The sequence below is a fragment of the Schistocerca piceifrons genome, chromosome 4 (assembly GCF_021461385.2).
Source record: "Schistocerca piceifrons isolate TAMUIC-IGC-003096 chromosome 4, iqSchPice1.1, whole genome shotgun sequence".
NCBI lineage: Eukaryota > Metazoa > Arthropoda > Insecta > Orthoptera > Acrididae > Schistocerca > Schistocerca piceifrons.
In genome coordinates this window covers 477,510,757-477,532,578 of record NC_060141.1, presented here as the reverse complement: position 1 = coordinate 477,532,578, position 21,822 = coordinate 477,510,757, and the positions used below count along the sequence as shown (strand labels likewise).

At 38.0% G+C, this 21,822-nt stretch overlaps 1 protein-coding gene across 6 annotated transcripts in view; it reads left to right on the top strand.

The window, feature by feature from the left end:
* The window catches only part of LOC124796397 (nuclear receptor coactivator 3), a 302,528-nt gene extending 283,318 nt beyond the window's left edge, over positions 1-19,210 (top strand). For all 6 annotated transcript variants that reach the window (XM_047260572.1, XM_047260571.1, XM_047260573.1 and 3 more), the window contains 3 exons: positions 2,385-2,603; positions 11,615-11,700; positions 15,788-19,210. In XM_047260572.1, coding sequence (XP_047116528.1) covers positions 2,385-2,603; positions 11,615-11,700; positions 15,788-15,859 — 377 coding nt within the window. In that variant the 3' untranslated portion in view covers positions 15,860-19,210. The remainder of the gene's footprint in view (positions 1-2,384; positions 2,604-11,614; positions 11,701-15,787) is intronic.
* Positions 19,211-21,822: the final 2,612 nt, after the last annotated feature.

Genomic DNA, 21,822 nt, shown 5'->3' with positions numbered 1-21,822 from the left:
TATTCACTATTGAGAGAGACGAAACAATGAATTCTTTCTCACAGTGGTTGCCTATGGTCAAAAACACCAGCTAATCTGGAAGACTGTGAAACTGTGTACTGCATTTTTGGAGGCAACTGGGATTGCTGTATCGACACAGATAGTATGTAACCGTCTTCACAGGATAAATTTGGCCCCTAGGCATCCATTAAAAACAATGTTACAACTCCACCAAGACAACAATGAACATCTGGAATGGAACACAGACCAGTGCATCAAGTTACACAGTCACTTATGAGTGCAGAATTTGTCTGATGTCTGATGATTATTGTACATCTGAGGTGTGTGGTTGCATAGGTTCAGCAGGGAGGAGGGTCAGCCATGTTCTGGATTGGTATCATGTACAGATGTCTGAGATCTCTCGTCAGTTTCAAGTGTCCTGCAGTATCAGATTTGGATCCCCCGGTGTATTGAATAGCACTGTAGTCAGCATTCGATGATGGATTTGTCTTTTGAGATGATAATGTGGGAGCATAACATGCCACCTCATGAACATCTTCCTCCAGGTAGCAGTAATTGAGGAAATGGAATGGCCTGTGGTGCCTGTTGATGGGAACCCACTTGAGGTTGCTGTGAGCCATAGAAGAAACCCTTCTCATGTACCAGACGACCTCAGGATGGCAGCTATCAAAGAGTGGTACAGGCTCGAAAAGCAATGTCTTGACCACTTTGTGGCCAGATTGCTGAGGAAGATCAATGTTACTAAGCATGGGTGGACCAACTTGGTATTGAATGCTTCCCAGCAGCAGATTTTGGTTTCACAGATGTGCAAAGATTACACTTTTGAACAGACTGCTGTTTTTTGATTATTGTTTAGTTTTGATTCCATATTGAAACTATATCTTTATAAAACTTTTTGTTAATCTTATTCTTTCATTCCTTTGTTCCTCTTGAATCTAAGCTCATGCTTGTTCAATAATTCAAAGATATGTAAGTGGTTCAAAACCTTTTCTGTTTAGCTGTTTATACAAAGACATGTAAAAACATAACATAGCTTCTAGGAAACAAAAAAAAATTGAGGAACTCTCTAAATTGTGCTTTGTCATCTCTAGAAGTTAAGCTGGCATTTCTGCTTTATGAACTTGCATGTAGGATACAATCCGTTCTGCCACAAACTACTTTATTTTCTAATAGTGCAGAAGCTTTATATGTTATAGTTGTTCAATTCCTAAAAAATAAAAATAAAAAACCAGAAAGCAGAAAAAATAAGAATCTTGTGTTTGCAAGAGATTATTTAACCAGCATGGCTTTAATAACAGATGGTCTGTTGTGTGCTGAAAACATTTGATCTACTTTAAGCAGAATTTAGCAAGTAATAATATCAATTTTTTGTGGCATATTTCTGGGCTATCCTGATATTTCTCTTTCATTTATATGTGTAATGATTAGGAGAGGTAGTAAGAAAGTGTGATACAGTGAATTCTAAGTTAACTCCATTGAAATACTCTGTTAGTTTCTGAAAGAACCCATTATACAGCATCACATAATGCAGGGAAGACATGTTGAATAATTTAATGCATACAAGTATACAAGTGAGTGTCTCAAAAAATAACAGTCCAATTAAGATAGAAAGTAAATTTAATTAGCCATTGTCAGCAGATCTTCTGCACAAGAAATGGCACAGAAACAGTGGCTTGTATAATTGGAGGTTCCTTAAGTCATCAAAAGATAGGTAAGGGTTAGAGAAAGAGAGGCATGGAAAGGAGAAAAGTGATATAGAAAGGTGAATGAAAAATTTCTCATTTTTCTGAACTAGATAAGTTCCAGTTTCAAAAGATGTCAGCTGTGCTACTTTTTGCTGGTGGCTTCCAGCTGACAAATAAGTTTTTGATTTTTATTTAACTATATAATTCAGTAGTAGTTTTGGAGGTAAAATTATGTGATTTTAGGACTCGAAACACGCAAAGCTCAAGTCTGCTTAAAAGCTGTTGTGCATATTCTTTTGAATGAATCCCTCTGTTAAAGTACACAGTTGACACTTAAGATCTCCAGAAAATGTTATCATTTCTGTAAACAGGTGTACCTTTCTTCGCTTTCAGGGCCCAAAGGCATGGAGGTCTCCCACACACTATGCTGAACAAGGCATTAGATAACAAGACTTAATTTGGGATTCACTGTATTATTATTTTGTTTGTGTAATTGAGGTATAAAACTTGTATAAATTGGTATCTTTTTTCTTATAATACTGATTCAAAAACCTCACTCTTGATCTTTATTATGCTCTGTTCTTATGGTTATAAAAAGAATTGTAGTGGTTTATATTTGACCACTGCTTCATTTCCAAGTTGTATAGCAGAATGTGATGCTCATCATCAGCATAAAATTACATGATATTGTTATTGCAGGTGGGGGAGGTGGAGGTGGTAACGGTGGCATGACTTCAGAATACGTGCGCCAGGAGTTGCGTGCAATTGTAGGAGCCCGGCAGTCAAATGGTGGCAGCAGTGGGGGTGTGGGAATGACCGTCAGTGGGCAGCAGCGGCAGTTGCAGCTGGGTCCTGGCCAGTCTGTGTCTGCTGCAGACCTGGAGGCTTTTGGCTTTGTTTGTGAACCGCCTTCTACAGGTATGTAAATGGAGGGAGCTGTGTGAACTCTCTACACTGTCTGTAGTAATCATATACAACAAGGCCAACCTGAAATTCCATTTACAGATCTCCCTCAGGACCACTTCACTAAGCAAAATGTATATTGAAAGAATAACATTGGAAAAACAGTAGAGTTTTTTAAAAGTTATGTATTTAAGTTTTTTTAATGCAGAACAACCTTACCAACTTCAAATTACTCTCCGTTATACATAATACATTTGTCTAATTGGTGTATGCATAATTTGAAACATTCTTTATACTCAGCTGCAGTGATGTCCAATAGCTCTTCTCTGGCTGGTTTTTTACCAATTCTATTTTACAGAGTCAATGTCCTTTCATGAAATATCACACAAACCTACATCACATGAATTATATGTGTTAGGCAAGGGCGTTGTGCCATTTTTTGACAAAATCAGGCTCACTGAGGAAGTCACATGAACAGAAGCATTGTCTTGATGGAAATATAAGTTCCCTGTCTACACAGATTGATCCTTATTTGACCCACACTGTTATGTGATCTTCTCACACTCCAGTACAAAATCACAATCCACTACCCCTCTCCATTGTTGTTTAGTTTCAGGGCTGTAACCATAGTGCCCTGAATCATCACCAGTAATGATCTTAGCAAAAGTTCTGGAGTGGTTTCGAGCTGTCCTTTCAAAGCACAGCATGCTTCCACCCAATGCTCTTTTTGCTGCCAGTCAGAACCTGAGTCTTCTGCTAAAATTCAGTGAACCAAGCTCCAAGACAATCCAGATAGCTGCATCATGTATTTCATGGCCCATCATTGGTCTTCAAGCACAAGTTTACAAATTTTCTCAACTTTCTATCTTTTTGGGCAGTTGACAGACATCCAGCATGAGACGTGTCATCAATTAACATATAGCCATTTTTGAAACTTGGAAACTACTACAATTGAGTTTGTCTTACAGTGTTACCTAACATCACGACAGTTTTTGTAGCATTTTTTCTGGGCAGGAAGTAAAATTTTGCTGTTGTGCATTATTCATTACACTGTCTTCAGAAAAATTTAGGATAAAGCAAAACAGCTGCAACAAAAAAATTGACTACAGGCAGACAAAACCTTCCCTGGCAAAGCGAGAGGCAGTACGGAGCTCGTAGAGAATTTTCTGACACACGCCTTATGAGGAAAATGGATACCAGGCAAGCTCCTCCCAGGGCAATGTTATTCTGGGAGTTTTTGGATATTCCTTAATATCTGTCATCTCCATGAAAACTTTCTGGCAGGTGAATCAACACTTTATTTTTTGGATGCAAGGAACTGCTGAGCCAGTCAGAAGGCACCAGCATTTATCCATATCTTAATATCTAACTACAGTTTGACGTTAAAAGAAACACACACACACACACACACACACACACACACACACACACACACACACACACATTCATGAAAAATTTAAAGCTCTGAATGTAAGAAAAAGAGCGAAAGAGAGAGAGAGAGAGAGAGAGGGAGAGAGAGAGAGAGAGAGAGTGTAAATCAAGAGGTATAATAGGAACACCCTTGTCTTGAAGTTCATTAAGAATTTTTTGATTTTATGGAACTGTGAAGTCTTTCGTGGCCACTTGTCAACAATTTGCCTGTTGGCTTCTGTCTCAGCTTCTTCAGCCAATGTTTGATAATTTTTCTGACTTTTATCAAACATCATCGAAGAATCTGAGACAGAAAATAACAAGCACTTTTATATTTTGTTTGGTGCTGAGAAAGAAGAACTAAAGAAATGTGTAAAATTAGTCCATTGAATGTTGTCACTGCCATTGATACTTTTGTGAAGTTCTGATTGATGGATGGGTCATTCCAGTTAACTTACTTCTTTTCTTTTTTGCAAATGAGCAAATGGTCCCACTTTTAAAGTTGTTCGTCAGTATAATACAAGTGTAGTCCTCTGCGTTCTGCTGATTCCCAGAGCCTGCCGTTTTCCTGTATGAATTACTTCATTTTGTAGGTAACTACAAAGCTTGGTTCATTGTGTTAGTAGATGTGGATAATTAGGTACGTTCTGCAAAATCAAAGATGTACTAACATTCCTTAAAACTTCCAGATGACATAAGTAACCAACTGCTGAAAACTACATACGTAAGTGGAATTTATAGCCCCTTCTGTCTTTGGATTAGTTATACACAGGATTTCAGTTCTTCTAGATAATCCTTTATGAGCAGTTGCCTTTTGCTTAAGTAATCTTAAATAAATGTGATTTTGTTGGTGTGCAACTATCCTCCTGAGAGCATGTCTTCATGGACCATAATCAGCAAATATTTTTAGCAGCAAAACAGGTGTCATATAGCAATTTGTTAGTGGTGGCAATAAAATTATTTTCTCAATGCTGACAATACATCATTTTCTTGAACTACATTTGTGACATGGTTTAAAAAAAAAAAAAAAAAAAAAAAAAAAAAAGAGAGAGAAGCCATCTTCCAGTATATCTGCTGAAATTACAATCCATCGAATGACAGTGAGATATTTATTTAGGGGCTTTTCCAGAAATTGAGATATATGAATTACTAAATTCAATTACATTTTGTTAATGAGAGTGAGTTTGTATGATTTGTATCTCTGTAATTTCATTTATGTTTCTGAGCACACTAGACAAAATCTAGTCACCCTAGGACATGTAATGCTAACACTGTGTAACAGTGAACCTAGTCGTAATAATGGATCATTTCAATGAGAAGGAGGGTCTACAATTTTTCAGTTATCTAGCCGAAGCCATTTGTGCACGATTAGATCCCACAGGACTACCAAATTGCTAGGATTTTGATTGCTGCATTCAACACACTGTTCTGAATAGAAGGAGCTTAGTCAGGAATAGAAGTAGCTTAGTCACTGAGACCATTGAAATTAACACTGCAGTTCATGTTCACTGTGACCTGAATCAATAGGACCAAGTCATGGTATGAAAAATGTCCCCAAAAATTTAACAGAACCACCTCCAGCCAGAACTACACCCTGCACCCACTATGGTTTAAATGCCTTGTTGGGCTTTCGGTGTACTCAATGCCTTACATCATGCAAAATCACGACTTGTTGGACCACAAGAGCCGAAAGAGTCTATGTACTCTCCAATTTTTGTGTTGTTTGGCCCATGTATGTGCTGCTGTGGCCACTGACCTTTTGTGAAGTACAGGACTTCAAAATTCCTTTGCCTGAAACCTTGGAATTTCCAGAAACTGGTTAGGCAGACCTGAGTTCGCTGACAGTAGCAGTTTCTGTTTGGTTTAAAACTGAGTGTCATTGATAAGATGAGACACTTGTGTCTGATCCCTACTGATTAGGATCTTTTTATGAACACTGTTCTTAAGCCCATTATCTGGCTGCAAATGGTACACCATTCCTTGTAGACTGTTGGACAATCTGTATTCTTGGAGTAACAAATTGGCCAACATCATGCTTGGTATGATCGCAGGAACATCCAAATGCAATGCTTTTACATTCCTGGAATTAACATTTTCCCACCATTTGTGACGTTTTTGGTCATTCCCGTCAAGTTTCCTATGTCCACAATGTTAATTCACACCCGATTTTGCGTCAACATTTTTGTAATTTTCCCACAATTTATTCTTTATGAAAAAATGTTTGTGGAAAAAAACTGACATAAAATGACACTGGCAATATGTTGGCCATCAAGTAGTGTTTACAAATGTTATGTGATTAAGTGTCTTGACACCACGGTGCTCTACTTGGCAGATTTAAACCGGTAAACTTGTAAAAGTTGGTACAATTTGTGCCATACCTCCTGCCACTGCCAAACTCTACTCTGGATGGTGGCTGTTAGGAGTAACAAGGTTTGTACAAATAAAGATATCATGACAAATCACAACCATTTCAAAACTCTCTCTACAGAACTTCATGAATAGGAAAATAAAAAAGTATATGTGTAAGTGGGTCTACGAAACCTACCTAAAAATGACACAACTTTGTTGATGCACGAGCAGTGCACAAACTTCTTTAAGAATATCTATGATCAAAAAAATTCATGACAACATGGGAAGCACAAATTTATGACAATGTGAGATTGTACCTACAGTAAGGAAAGTTGTGGTAGAGGACCAGTACATGACACAAGAAGCCAGTGAGGTGTGGCACATGATGAAGACGAGGTGGAGGCAGGGATGACAAGACAGAAAGGAAACTGTTGTGCGCAGGGTGTAGGGGCCTGGCAGTTCCCCCTTCCCTGCCATCCACACCTCCTCATCATTTTCATCATCTCATTCATTAGAGAGATTTGAGCCCAAGGTACACCCTGCCACACTCTACAAGGTGACTTGCAAAATGTAGATGTAGATGCACCACACCTCACCGGCTCCTGTACCCATGTGTCATGTGCCATGTGCCTAGCCCATGCACCTGCCACACTTCCCTCCTGAATACCTATCCTGCACACCTGCTGCATCACTCAAGAGCTGCTAGCTACCCATCTCTATTCCCTCCTCCTCCTTCCCATGTCTTCCTCCCCCAATCCACCCCACCCAATACAACCCCCACTACCCCAGTCCAGCTGCTGAACTGCAATCCCAACGTAGTCTGCTCAGCCGGCACAACACCAAGTGCACAGGTTTGGCGTGTGCTGCTTGCGTGCGTGCGTGCGTGTGTGTGTGTGTGTGTGTGTGTGTGTGTGTGTGTGTGTGTACGTGCGCGTGCAGGCGTGTGTGCAGTGTGCATGTGTGGGATGGGGGGGGGGGGAAGGGGCAGGGAGAGGCTGCATTTGCACTCCAGCTCATCATCAGCTTTCCACCGATAGCTAACAAAAAATACCACTCTCTTTTGTATCTGCCTCTTGATGACTCAGTGCTTCTCCTATCTGGAGAGTGGTCTTCTTTTCTTTTCCCCTAAAGCATTACATGGATGATGCGGAGTTTATTGATGCAGCAAGACGTTGGCTCCAACATCAACCTGTACAGTGGTAGCATGCAGGCATACAGGCCCTCCCCGTAAGCTGGCATAAGACCGTTGAATGGAGATTATGTTGTAAAATAGGGTTTTGTAGTCAAAAGAATGCAGAATAATTTGGTGTATTGAACTTGGATAAAACTCATTTGCTTTCAGTAAAAAATGTTTTCCCCTGCTTATTGAATGCCCCTCATAGTTACCCCCTAAAAAAAGCAAACTGTTTTATTTGAGCGCTGTAGATGGAGTAGACCTGGTACTAGGAAGTCATGTGATCCACTGATGTACAATATGGCAGTGGAGTGGTGTGCATGTACCGATTGGCTGTCTGGAATCAGTCAAGCAAGATGGGTCGACATGGAGACATGACAGAATGGTAAAAAGGAACTACAGTGAAACCCCGCTTTTACACTTTTCAAGGGACTTCAAAAAATGGTGCAAAATGTGGAAAATAACATTTTAAGCTGTAAATGTATAGGATACCCCCTCTACAGTTTCACACTTTATGTATGTGTATATAATAGGCATCAAAATACTCTTGTCTGGGACTTGTTTATTATCTAATAAAGATTTATTATCTAAAACAAACCACTGATACAATGGGGTCTGACAATTGGGAAGCAGAAACATTTGACTCAGTTTCATATCTCATTACCGATGTTTTTGGAATGCCTGTAGCTGTCACTCATTATTTAAATGATGAAACACTGCATCAGTTCATATTTTTTTATGCTTAGCACAGTACGTTTTGAGAATTTTTCTTGATATTGAGTGCAAATATTTACATAAGTATTTTGTGTGGCGTTTGGATATGTGTTGTTCTGCATCTCTTGAACTGTAGTTGTCTTTTTGCGGTTATCTGGTACTGTGCTCCCTTAGTTATGCAGAAAACCATACACATGCAGACTATGACTCACGTTGTTTTTTTTGTGCAACATCACAAAAAATATACACGTAAATATTGCTCTTAACAACAAGAATAAATCCCTGAAACACGTTTTGCTCAGCATGAGAATATATGTTATTCGCACTGTGTTTAAACCAAAAACATTTGAGCAATGCAAATTGAATAAATGTGTCAAATGGCACTACAAGCGGCCAAAAGGCGAAACACATTAAATATGGTTTGACAGTGGTGTGATAATGATTACAGCAACCAACATGATAGATATTAAACTTCCTGGCAAATTAAAACTGTGTGCTGGACCGAGACTCGAACTCGGGACCTTTGCCTTTCGCGGGCAAGTGCTCTACCACCTGAGCTACCCGTGCACGACTCATGGCCCTTCCTCACAGCTTTAATTCTGCAAGGTTAGCAGGAGAGCTTCTGTGAAGTTTGGAAGGTAGGAGATGAGGTACTGGCAGAATTGAAGCTGTGAGGACGGGCCGTGAGTCGTGCACAGGCAGCTCAGTTGGTAGAACACTTGCCCGCGAAAGGCAAAGGTCCCGAGTTCGAGTCTCGGTCCAGCACACAGTTTTAATCTGCCAGGAAGTTTCATATCAGCGCACACTCTGCTGTAGAGTGAAAATTTCTTCTATGATAGAAGCAGTTTGTGCACAGCTCATACACCAACAAAACTGTGCCATTTTTAGGTATGATTCGTACACCCACTTACACATATGCTTTCTTATTTTCCTATTCATGAAGTTTTCAGACATGAACTTTGTAATCCCCCCCTCCTGTCTTCCATGTATTGTCCACATTAAACAATGCCCAGTCCAAGTACTTAATAAGTGAAGTATTTTATGAAGATTTGAGATGAGTGAAGATCACAAAAACTTTCAAGTTTACTTAGCTTGTCATATTGAGATGGCTCCAGTTCTTCTTGTCTAGGGGTCTGAATCTTGAAGCTGAAAATCTGATATCATATCCACATGGTTGGTTTGAACTAAATAAATTTGAAGATTATTTTCCACTGATTTTCTCACATTTTAGTATATCATACAGTGTTTTGATTTTTCACATTGACAAAGCCAAAATTACATTATTCACACCTATTATACAGAAATATATCCAATCACATGAGGCAAGCTTATGACTCTCACACTCTGTTGAAATAACAATATTCCAAAGAGTTTACAATTTTTCTAAAAATGAATTCCTACTAGTTTTCATTACATTATTAATTTCAATTATTAAGCATCCAGAAATAAACAGTACAGGATTGCTTAATTAGTAATAGAAATTTTAAGTGTGCAGGTATTCATAACTTCAAATGTTTCTAAAAAAAATTATTTTAACTATACATTCGAAACTAGTACTTATCAATTAGAACATTGAAACTAAAATATGTTATAAAGTAATTCATTTTTCATAAATTTTAGCTTGAAATATTAGTATACTGTATACAAAATTATATGAAAGTTTTCAGAAAAGCAACTGAGATAATATTAACCTGTCCAAAATTCGGAAAATAATACTGGTATTGACAACTACTGTTGAGGAAAAGTAATGCTAGAGGAGGATGTCCCTATACAAGTTTAAACTGAAATGGATATAAAGGCTAAATGTACAGGGTGGCACACGAAATGTGTTACCATTTTGTTTTTGAATATAAACTTTATTGTCAATACAATCTGAAAGGAACATATACTACAATGAAGAGCCGTTCATGGATATTTGTTATAATGCAGCACATGCTCAATATGTCCACCATTTCATTTCCTAACTTCCTTCAACGAATACTGAAGTTAGTGATTACCCTACGGCACATGTCTTCCGTAATTTCACTGCAAGCTTGAAGAATAAGTCTTCTGAGCTCCATTAAATCATGTGGACGTTTCAGGAAAATTTTTTCCTTTAGGTACCCCCAAAGAAAAAAGTCACATGGATTGAGGTCTGTACTGTTGGGAGGGCAATTTTGTCTGTCATTGAAGCGACCTGGAAAACTGAGTGAAATGATCCGCATGTCGAAATGCTCGTGTAAAAACTCCAACACAGTGTTTGCAGTATGTGGCCTTCCTCCATCTTGCATGAACCACTGCGTGTTGAAGGGCAATGCAGTAGCAAGAAGCTGTGGAATGAAGCTATTGCGAAGCATGCTCAAATAACGCTCGCTGTTCACAGTTTCTTCAAAGAAAAAGGGTCCAACAAGTGTGTGACTGGAAATTGCTGCCCACGCTGTAATTCTCGGAGCATAATGTTGTCATTCATGAAGCACTTGTGGGTTTTCAGTGGCCCAAAAGCATACATTTTGTTTGTTAACATCACCATGTAAATGAAAATGCATCTCGTCTGAAAACCAAACGTTGTTGAGAGTTTGTTCTTCAGTGAGCTTCTGTGCACAGGTCATCTTGTATGGGTACATATGGAGGTCACTTTTAAGAATGCATTGAATGGAGCGTCTGGATATTCTCAGTTGCACTGCTGCCTTTCTACACGATTTCCCAGGACTTCTCTGTATAGCAACTTGTACCGCTTCAGTATTCTCCAGCAAACAAACAAGTTTAGGCCGAGGTCTCTTTGCTTCCAATACTGTTCCTTCCTGTACAAATTTATTGTACAACCTGTGGATGGTCTTCTTGCAAGGGACGCATCATGTGTTAAACTGTTGTCAAAAATGCCTCTGAGTTACAACAAGGCTTTTCGTTTCATGAAAAAGTAACACAATTGCCAATCGTTGCTGCGTCGTCAGTCTTCCATTGTCAGCCCAGGCTTACTAGTCTTCTAGCGGCAGTATCGTGAATTACATGTCATTTCGTAACTCATTTGTTTTTCCAAGCTCCGCTGGTACTGCCGTAGAGATCCCAGCAGGATATCTAATGTGCGTCGTAAATTGTGGAAGAAACAATTCATAATACATTTCGTGACCACCCTGTAGCTTATTTCACCGTGAAAACACACTTATGAAACTCAAGAAATATTTTTTCCTGCTTTTTTTCATGATTGGTACATAGTCTCTTTGCTGTGTTTTATCTATCCAAAATATTAACTATTTGTCCTCATCATATTAATTCCATAGCATTATTGATAGGCTTCTGTTTAACTATAATTCCTTATTTAGAACCAGTAACGAAAATAATGATGGGAAAGTGTTTCTTTGTTGTCATAGCTGAGAATAACTTTACCAATTAATTCCCACAGGTACCAGTGACAGTCCTAAGCTATGGGGTAGCATTGGGTCAGAACTGAGTTCAGGTTCACCTCAGGCGGGCTTCTCTTCTTCCAGGGTAAGATTTTCGGTGAAGTAATTCAATCAATAAATAGTAAATACATGTACTTTTTGCTTTACTTGCAGCAGTTGATTATTATATTTATATCTATGTGGCTCCAAGTGCTTTTAGAAAATCTGTCAGATTTGCATCTAATAATTACATAGCTAAAAGTAATATTCTGTTACTTCAGAATGAATGTTAATTTTTGGGAAATAAAAACAGCAACCAGTTGCCAGTTTCTGAGGCATGTGTGTTTGAAGCAGGCTAGTGTAAACACATAGATAAAAAATAATGAGGGGATCATTTAAAACGTTCTGACAGATCCCAAGGGCGATCTGTTTTCTGGGACAGTTTTGAGTGCAACTATTTAGCATTACTAATGTTAAGTATATCTCTGCGAGATTTAGCAGAATGTGTGACTTTACAAGCGATTGATATGAGAGTAGTTAGCCAGTCACAGCACAAGATGGAATATGTATTGGAGAGACTTTCAGTGTAGTTTTTGAGTAACAGGATGTAACTAAAGAGGATTGGTATAATCAGACAGTGGAAACTCTAGGTAAGAATATCGACAATATAGGAAAAGACAGATTACTACTTACTGTAAAGATAACATGCTAGGTTGCAGACAGGCGTAATTAAAGAGACACTTACACATAAGCTTTCGGCCTCAGCTTTCGTCGGAAAAAGAGAACCACACACCATTCATTTACACAAGCAAGCACAGCTCACACATACATGACTGCCAAGCTCGGAGTTGACAGTTTTATGTGCACGAGTTATGGTGCTTGTGTGAATGAATGGTGTGTGGTTCTCTTTTTCCAATGAAGCCTGAGGCCCAAAAGCTTATGTGTAAGTGTTTTATAATTGTGCCTGTCTGTAACCTAGTGTGTTATCTTTATGGTAAGTAGTAATCTGTCTTTTCCTATACTGTTGAGGATTGGGAAAAGATTGTCTATATGCATCTACAGCTAGGAATAAGTATTGCTTCTTGCTCATCATACATCAGAATAAGTGGTGGTTCTTGCAAATGTGTACACGATACTGAATAACAGCTCAAACTGTCTGGAACAGTGGACACCCTGTATCACTTATTGTTGAATACTGTATGGTGTATAATTTTTCGTGATTTATGGTACACGATAGTTCCTGAAATCTTTTTGGTGATTCTATCCTGCAAAGACTTCTGAGTTATGATGAAAGAATATGTGACTGAAACACACGAAATGGTAATGCACGTAAAATATGCAGACAGAACAAGCAGAAGTGAGGGTTTGGGTTTTGAGACAAACAGTTAGTAACTTAACAGTAGAAGGTTGAAAACAGACAATTATAAATGTGTGTGTGTGTGAGTGTGGTTTTTTTTTTTTTTTGGGGGGGGGGGGGGGATGTTTTTCATGGTTATAAAGAAATTGGTATGCTTCATAGAAAAAATTGGAGTTAGTTTTCAGCTTTAGTAGACACTTAATTTTAGAAGTACGAAATTGTTTTTGAATCTTATGCAAGAAAGTTTGGTCATCTAATGCTTGCTGATGTTTTAAATTTTATGTTGAGTTTGCATGTCTGTGAGTTGCTATTTATAGATGTATTCACAAAATTTAAATGAGATGCATTTTACCTTTGAATATTGGTGGCATGAATATTAGTGGAATCAAATCCCCATAGACACTGACATTACTTACCTCAGAGTCATCTTAAGACAGACATGAAGATCTTTCTTCAGACACACACTACTGTTTTGAAATAGTGGAACACCAGGACCGAGAGATGTGATCACAGTGAAATTTACTCCATTGATTAGGGACATGACACTTCATAAATGATTAGCATTACAGGCCTGTGCGTGCACTGTGACTGTGGAAATTCAGGATGGAATAGCACTACCATATGCTGCAATCAGATCCGCTAGATATTGTGGGGTGGAATGAAACAGTGCTTGAATATGCTGCTGGGGACTACTCTATCATGCGACTTGTAGGCACATTATCATGCTGCTTGTAGGCGCATCCACGGAGCATCAGCTGTGGTTGAGGAGGAGCTGAATGAACAAGTTGGTGATCGACCATATCCCAGATGTGTTCGATGAGTGACATGTCAAGTGAACTGGCAAGCCAGGGGAGAGTGGTACCCATCATTCTTCTAAGAAGACTTGCACATTCCTTGCCACATGCAGCCGGGCATTGTCCTTCTGAAATATGGCATGTAGAACAGCATGCAGGAGGGGCAGCACTTCAAGCTGTAAAACCTCACTGATGTAGCAATAGCTGTTCAGACTGCACTTAAGATGTAGGAGGCGAACTGGCATGTTATAGGCAGTGGTGCCCCAACCTATCACACTTGGCATTTGACGCTATGCCGCTCAACAGTACAGTCGGCTTGATTTTGTTGCACAATGCTGGTGTCAAACATGTATGCAGCCATTTCTGTAGGACAAGTTGATGTGGGACTGTCTGAAAACATTACATTTTTCCAGCATGCCAATGACAGTGTTCATCTGCCCATTGCAGTCAGTGGCGATGGTGGATTCTGGTTAGTGGAAGCTGATGCAGTGGCATGTGTGCCACTAGTCCAGCCTGAGTGCTCGAATGTCATGCTGACACTGTGGATCATTCTGTTCAGTCCTTTACGATCAAACAAAGAAGATGGTATTCATCTTGTACTGTGGTCACATTGTTTTGTCCAGTACACTATTGACACTGTGTACGGCCCTCTTTGCTCCATGGTTACACATACTACTCTCTGTTGATGCAGCATGCCCTATGTGAGCTGCAGTGTCACGGAACAAAACACCCGCCTCCTAGAGATCAATCATTCCACCCCATTTGAATGCTTTTGCATGCCGATACTCCACTCTTTGATGTCGGTGAGGCATAGCTGCACCGCTTAGTACAGCAGCTCTGTGCTGATTGAATGTTGTGTCACACAAAAGAGGGCACTGTTGGCCTAACTGTACATCTCTTCTCTGCCATCTAAATCATTTATTATGGTTCCTCTGTATACAATTCACTATGAAGTAGCATTGATTGAGCAATTTCACATTTAGCGGTTTGAGGCAGAATTCACATATGTATTAGCATTTATTATAAATGCAAATTTTTCAGGTCCATAGCTATTGGAAATATTGTTGGAATGTAGGACAAGAATAACTTTGCTTAAGAGTCACACACAGGGTGAACAGTCTTTGCATGAAATTTTGAGTAAAATAATTTTGGTATTGGGTCGTGTTGTTATAAAACACTACAGCAACTAAATTGCAGGTGTTTTGACTGACCTGCTGCGGTCCTCTTCTGGGCGGTTAACTTCAGTCTGTACATGAACCTGTCATAGGTGACACTATAATTAAAGAAACATGATGATTCATTTGATAAACTCCATTCAAGCTTTATTGTCACACAACGGAGATGGACAGAAATGTCACTAATTACTGTAGTACAATATATATTGTCTGCAAAGCAAGCATTCCTTAGAGCATGTAAACTAGTCCTGAAATTCTTGTGCTTGGGTTTTATTAGACTTCAGCTGAGATAACTTTTTGATCTGTTTTCATTCAGAGCAAAATATTTTAAAGAATTTAAATAACCTTTTCTTCCAAAAGACTTTGGATAAGTGTCATCTTATCACCAAAATATTTCAACAAGAAGTCAGAATGATTGGCAAGTACATACCTTCAGGAAGCGAAATTCAAGTACTGCTGATACGTGTACAAAACCACAAAATAACTGTCTTTGCTTATCAGTTTGTGGTTGCTACCCTGTCTTTCATTTCCATCATTGGATTATGTTTCTCAAACTGGTCATCAGTAAAAGCTCCGTATCTTTCTTGATGACGTGGGTTGCATCAGCCAGTTACTGTTTGGATTTTAAAATTTGCTTTATTCTTGCTATAGAGAACAAATTTCAAAATTTAGGAAATTTGTACTTGCTGTAACCTGTGATACAAGTGTACGTTACATTCACAGTATCAGTACGAAATAAGTTTCTTGATTTAATGGTATATGTCAATTGAGTTGAGGGTGACACTGAGTCATTTAAACTGCAGCAAATTATCATTCTTATTAAATTAGACATGGTTTTGAAATATTTGCTCTTTGCAATTGTTTCAGAATCCTACGGAGGAGTCTCCACGTCCAGGTGATCATAAATCGTCCCTGCTCCAGAAATTGCTGTCGGAATGAAAGCATGGTCAGAGTGGTGAAGATAGACTCAGGGAGACATGAGGTGCTACAATCCGAGCCTTGACGTGTGAGTGCGGATTTCTAAGTGTTTATCGCGCACTGCCACATGTTGGCTGGAGGCACAGTTCCACAGCAGACTGCTGGGTGGGGAAAAGTGGAGTAGAGGAGTGCTGGAGAACAGGAAAAGACAAAAGTGCTCTGTTTACTGATGCTCAACGGAAGCAGTGAAGCAGGAAGAGAAACGTGTTCACCCAAGCATTTTTATTTGCTTTAATAAAGTGCATTGGTATTGATTAGTTCTATTTTAATATTTTTTCTCATTAAGAAATCAATGACTGTTTTTATGAAATAAATTTGTATATTGAGAGTCAGAAATTAGAAATAATACTGCCACACTGTATTACAAAGGTGTACATCAAGCCTTCCGTGCTGCACTCTTCCATTTTTGTGCCCTTCCCCTTCACCCTTAAAAATATAAATAAATGAAAGAAAAAATATTTTAATCTTAAAATCAGTGTATGTCTGTGACTGGCTGTCATCTTCTGAATGTTTGCAGTGCACAGTATTGTTTCAGTGAAAAATATTCATGTCTAACGTGTGCAGCCCATGGAAGATGTAATGTGAACCATTTCTATGCCTTGGCCAGTTTCAAAATATGTTTCTTTTAGGGATATTATAATTTTCTGACACTATAAAATGCAAAGGGCATAACTTCTTGGAACATTACTTTTATCTTCATTATTACTCGATTGGTAAAAATAATTTAAGTCTCATTTTTTTGGTGTAGGTAGCAGTGATAAAATTTATCATCATGCTTTCTTTGTAAGTGCTACTTTAGGCAGTTCACTGATCAGTTGGGCTCTAGATCAAGTGCACTGACATAAATGGGTTGCATTTGTTACAGACATGTGAAAATTATTTTTTCTACTGGCAATTTATGGTACTATTTAAGGAAAACTCCAGTTTTGTTTATTGTTTCATAAATTTCTGTAAATTAAATTGTGTGTGCAACACTTATCATTTTTGTTTAACAGAAGGTTTAAATAAAGTCACATACTGCTTGTTAATTTCAAGGGGGAAAATTGCCTATGCTGTGCATATACTGTGGCTTTTATTTTGGGTTAATCAGTTCTGAGGCGTCGTTTTATTTAACTCTGTCCAGAGGCATTGACCTGTTGATTAATGTTATTCCCAATGGTTTTATAAATAGAAGTTGCTATGCGATAACAGCAACAATACTTTTATAATAAAATAATTTATTTATTTGCATCATGTTTCACTTTCTGTAAATAAGTACTTTGTTGAGCCTTTCTGTGATTTACAGTGGAATCCACAATTCTGTAGCAAATGGCATTATACCAAATGAGTTTCAGACATGGATGTTGACATTTCTTTGAAGAACGTAATTAATGCATTTAGTTTTGAAAGTTTTACCTTTGATTCATCCATGGGGAAAAGGCAAATTAAAGCATAAATTAATTTTGTGAAGAAATGTTAAACTTTTTACTATATATGTCTCTCAAGATTTTATATGAACTCATCACATTTAGAAATGAACTATTCTGTGTAGTGTGTTAAAACTAATGTAGCAGTTTCATACTTGTCATTATTTGTTGTCTTAATAACTGTAATCCCACTACAAATTTCAGCACTCTCCCTTTCCCTTTTCTACGGCATCCTCAAGCTCTTGCTGTTGGAAAGTCTGTTGTTATGTGATGATGAAGTACAAAGTTGTTTGTTACAGTTATTCTGTGTGTTATTCTGCACTCTTGCTCTTCAAAATTGCAGCAGATAGGCACATGTAGATTAAAATGTGTGGTTTTTCCACCATATTTTTAAACACTTAGGAGTTGATGTAGATGATGGAACTGGGAAACTCTATGACATTTTGTCAAGAGTGTATTTTTCTGTGAGCAAATGTGCAATTATCTTTTGTACTTGAGGTTGTGAACTATGGACTGAGGGAGTTTAGCCGCACTGTTCTGCTGAAACTGAACAACATTTCATGGTAACAATGCCTCTGCAGCAGTTGTTTTTGTTGTTATTGTTGTTGTTGTAATTATGAAACCAAAGCATGAATGTAAATGGTGTACAGAAGATTTAGATAAAATAAGGGTATGTAGTTAGAATTTGGGAAACCTTCACCTTTCTCCCCCTATCCTAACCATCTCACGTGCCTCATCCTTCCCTCTCATTCTGCAACTGTCTTTGTTTCACACTCTCTTTTCCTGTTTGTTGATCTCTCTTTGTCTTTCTGTCTATGTCTTTAAGCTTAGGAAGATAAGGGATTCGTCTACATACCGAAGATAGTCAACAAAACAACTGAACTGCACCTGTAGATGTTGACAATAGGTAGGCTGTTTCAGATAGATGAAGAATCACCTACATCAGAATGTAAATTTGGTTAATATTTTTGTATACATATTCTTGAAACAGTCCAACACCAGTGAGTCAGCTCAGTGTGCGGAAGATGTTATTTTTACTCGCTCGCTTGGTTGTTACTAGCTGAGCACATGCGTGTAAAAAGAGATTGCTGTTTATAACTTTATGTGTAATTACAATACGTATTATTCTTATTATTGCAAATAATGATAAAAATAATATTGTAAACTCCTCTTTCGTAACTTGGTTATATGTAATTGTTCATTTTGTGTTGTGCAGGAAAGTGGCATGAAATAAGAGTGCCCCTTTCAGCAGAATGTACTTTGGATTTATTAAAGAGAAAAGTTGATATTTAATTACTAAATGGAGAATATATAAATATGTACATAGGAATTATTTACCTCGGTTGCATCATGTGTACACTGCTTTCGTGCAGTATTTCGGTTACTCTTCTCTGTTATTAGGAATTGCTTCCGTGGTTGCATTCACTGTCCTTGTATTGTTATAAATTTTCCTCTGTTAGTTAATGTGTTAAAATATTTTCCCATTGTGTTCACATCCCATGAGGTGTCATTTCCATTCTGGTCAATTTTAATTCAACTTTTCTGGACATGTGATTTAAATGTGTGCACGCACATGTGTAACATTATTTGAAGTTCCTGTAGATGATTTGTACATACATGTTTTTATTTTTAAAAGTGCTGTTCTGTAGTGAAAAAAAGATTATTTACCAAAATTGATTTTTAAAAGTCTAATTTGAGATGAGCTCATTTAGATATTACTTTGTTACCTGGCATTGTAAACCTGATGTGTATGCTGTTTTGTATATGAATTTCTTGAAACAGTACTCATGTTTTTAGTTTTTGCAAGACATATGTAGAGAGGCCAAGGAAAAGACTTTCTGCAGTGGGATTTTTATTAGTTATTATTAATAAATTTGATAACAATAAAGTATTGTTTTTCAAATAAGATTTTTGTGAAGGTGTTATTTGGTAAGTTCATTACAGAAACTTTCCTCTAAACGCCGCCACTATTCATTTCAAATGAAAATAACTTGGGTTTCAGGAAAAGGTAAAAGTACTTAGCATAGAATTCAGGCTATGTATAAACAAAGGTACGGAAAAATTAATGGAGAGTAGCAGAAAAGAAAATTTGCACTTGCTTGATATAAAAACTGGGGAAGGTGTGATACTAGAAGTAGTGAAACAGCTCAACTGTAGAAAAACTAAGATTACATGAGGATGAGTGGGAGACACAAGATGTAGATTGGTACAGGTGAAGAAAGCTTTTTTTCCATGAAAGAGCAGTATCAGTGGTGATTATTCAGATGGGATTGCGGAAGAAATTAATTGTTCATTTTCTTGGGCCTCCACTTTAGTTAATCTGCAACTGAAAGACTTGGTAAATTGGAACAATACCTGGGCAAATAAAGATTAAAAATCTGTAAAATATTATTGAGTATGTTGGATATAGGAGGTATGCAGGAAAATGGATTAGAGTATTTATAATGTTCATTCAACCAGAGTAATAGTGAAGAGTAAAACAAGTCCATAACATGTTACTTACAAAAGAACTGATATACTGATTTTGTTCTTGCCATAGATCCTAAGGTAAATGGTGCAAAGGATGTAGAATTTTTTCAATTGCAAATTAGCACAAAATTTACCACAAGCCTGCAAATGTGTATGTATTAAAGTGAGAGACATGATTCTTTTGCTACTGTAGGAAACACTATCAAAAGAAAACGGTTTACAGTGCTTAATTACACAGATCATCCAACAATCAGTTGGGAAAGTGACAGTTTTGTAGATGATGGCCTTAGCAACAGATACTGTTAAACATTACTGAAAGCATTCTCGAGAACAATCTGAAATGTAATGAAATGAAATGAGCGTATGGCATCATTGACTGGGAGGGCCCCTATCTGGGGAAGTTCAGCTGCTAAGTGCAAGTCTTATTTCATTCGACGCCACACTGGGCGACTTGCGTGCTGGGATGGAGAACAATCTAGAAGAGATTGTTCGAAAGGCTACTCATGATAGAAATATATTGGATCTAATGGCAGCAAATATACCTGACCAGACAGTTGTAGTAACAGTGATTACCAAAATACAAAAGGCAGCTAAAATAGGATGATTTCTATTTTCAGGCAAGCTAGGTAAAGAGGCAGTAGTATCATATGTCAGTAAGGAACACAAAACTGTTAGTTCTGGAGAGGAGCATGTAGAAGATTGGGTTTAGAGGAATAGTTGACAATGCACATGAGAGATATGTATACAGTAGAACACTGTGTGATGGGAGGATAACCCCCCCCCCACCTCCCCCCCCACACTCCCCTCCATGCTATACAGTCACTATAAGGAAACTTCTAAAGAAACGGACTTCTGCATTATACACGTAAAACAAAGCAGGGTGCTAGAGATAGGAGATGTTGAATGATACACATTTGGCTGTCAAGAGGGCAATGTGTGAAGCCTCCAGTGATTGTTGTAGCAGAGTATTGTCAAATGCTGTTTCATAAAATCCAAAGAAATTCTGGTTGTGTGTAAAGTAGCACCAAAGTTAGTGTCCAACAGAAATTGAGAACAGCAAAGTAAAAACAGAAATGCTTAACTCTGTTTTCAAAAGTTCCTTTACAAAGGAAAATCCAGGGGTATTGCACCAGTTTAATTCTCGCACCACTGCAGATGTAAGCGATACAAATGTTAATGTCAGTGGTGTTGAGAAACAATTGCATCCACTAAAAGTGAACAAAGCCATTGGGCCCAATGGAATCCCTATCAGAGTCTGTACAGAATTTGCAGTTGTGTTAGCCCATAAATTCCTCAGACAAAAAACTATGCCCAGTAGTTGGAAGAAAGCACAATTCACACCAATCTACAAGACAGATAGCTGAGATGGTCAGCAGAACTACCAGTCAATAACCATGGCATCATTTTTTTGCAGAATCTTAGATCTCATGCTGAGCTTGTATGTAATGACATATCTCAAAAAGAATTATCTTCACGATGCCAACCAGCACGGATTCCAAAAACATCAATCATGTGAAACCCAACTGGTGCTTTCCTTACATGACATCCCAAAAGATCAAGGTTGTCAGATAGATGCAGTAGTTCTCAATTTCTGAAAAGCATTTGACTCAGTAGACTGATTACCACAGCAGTCTGGTCCCTTTAATCCCACAAACCACATTTGACTGAGTAACACATTTATACTTAATATTTAAAAGAACTGTCATATTGGGTGGTAAGTGAAATTTGTGACTGGTTTGAAGATTTTTTGGTGGGGAGGATGCAAAAAGTTCTCTTGGATTTAGATTCGTCAACAGATGTAGCGGCAACTTCATATTTGTCCAGGGAAGTGTGTTGGAATCCTTGATGTTCATGGTGTATATTCATGACCTCGCAGACAATGTTAACAGGAGCCTCAGACTTTTCACCAATGATGCAGGTATCTATAATGAAATACTGTCTGATAAAAGCTGCACAAAATATCCAGTCTGATCTTGATAAGATTTCAAAATGGTGCAAACGCTGTCAATTTGTTCTGATTGTTCAAAAATTTAATATAGCTCACATTTC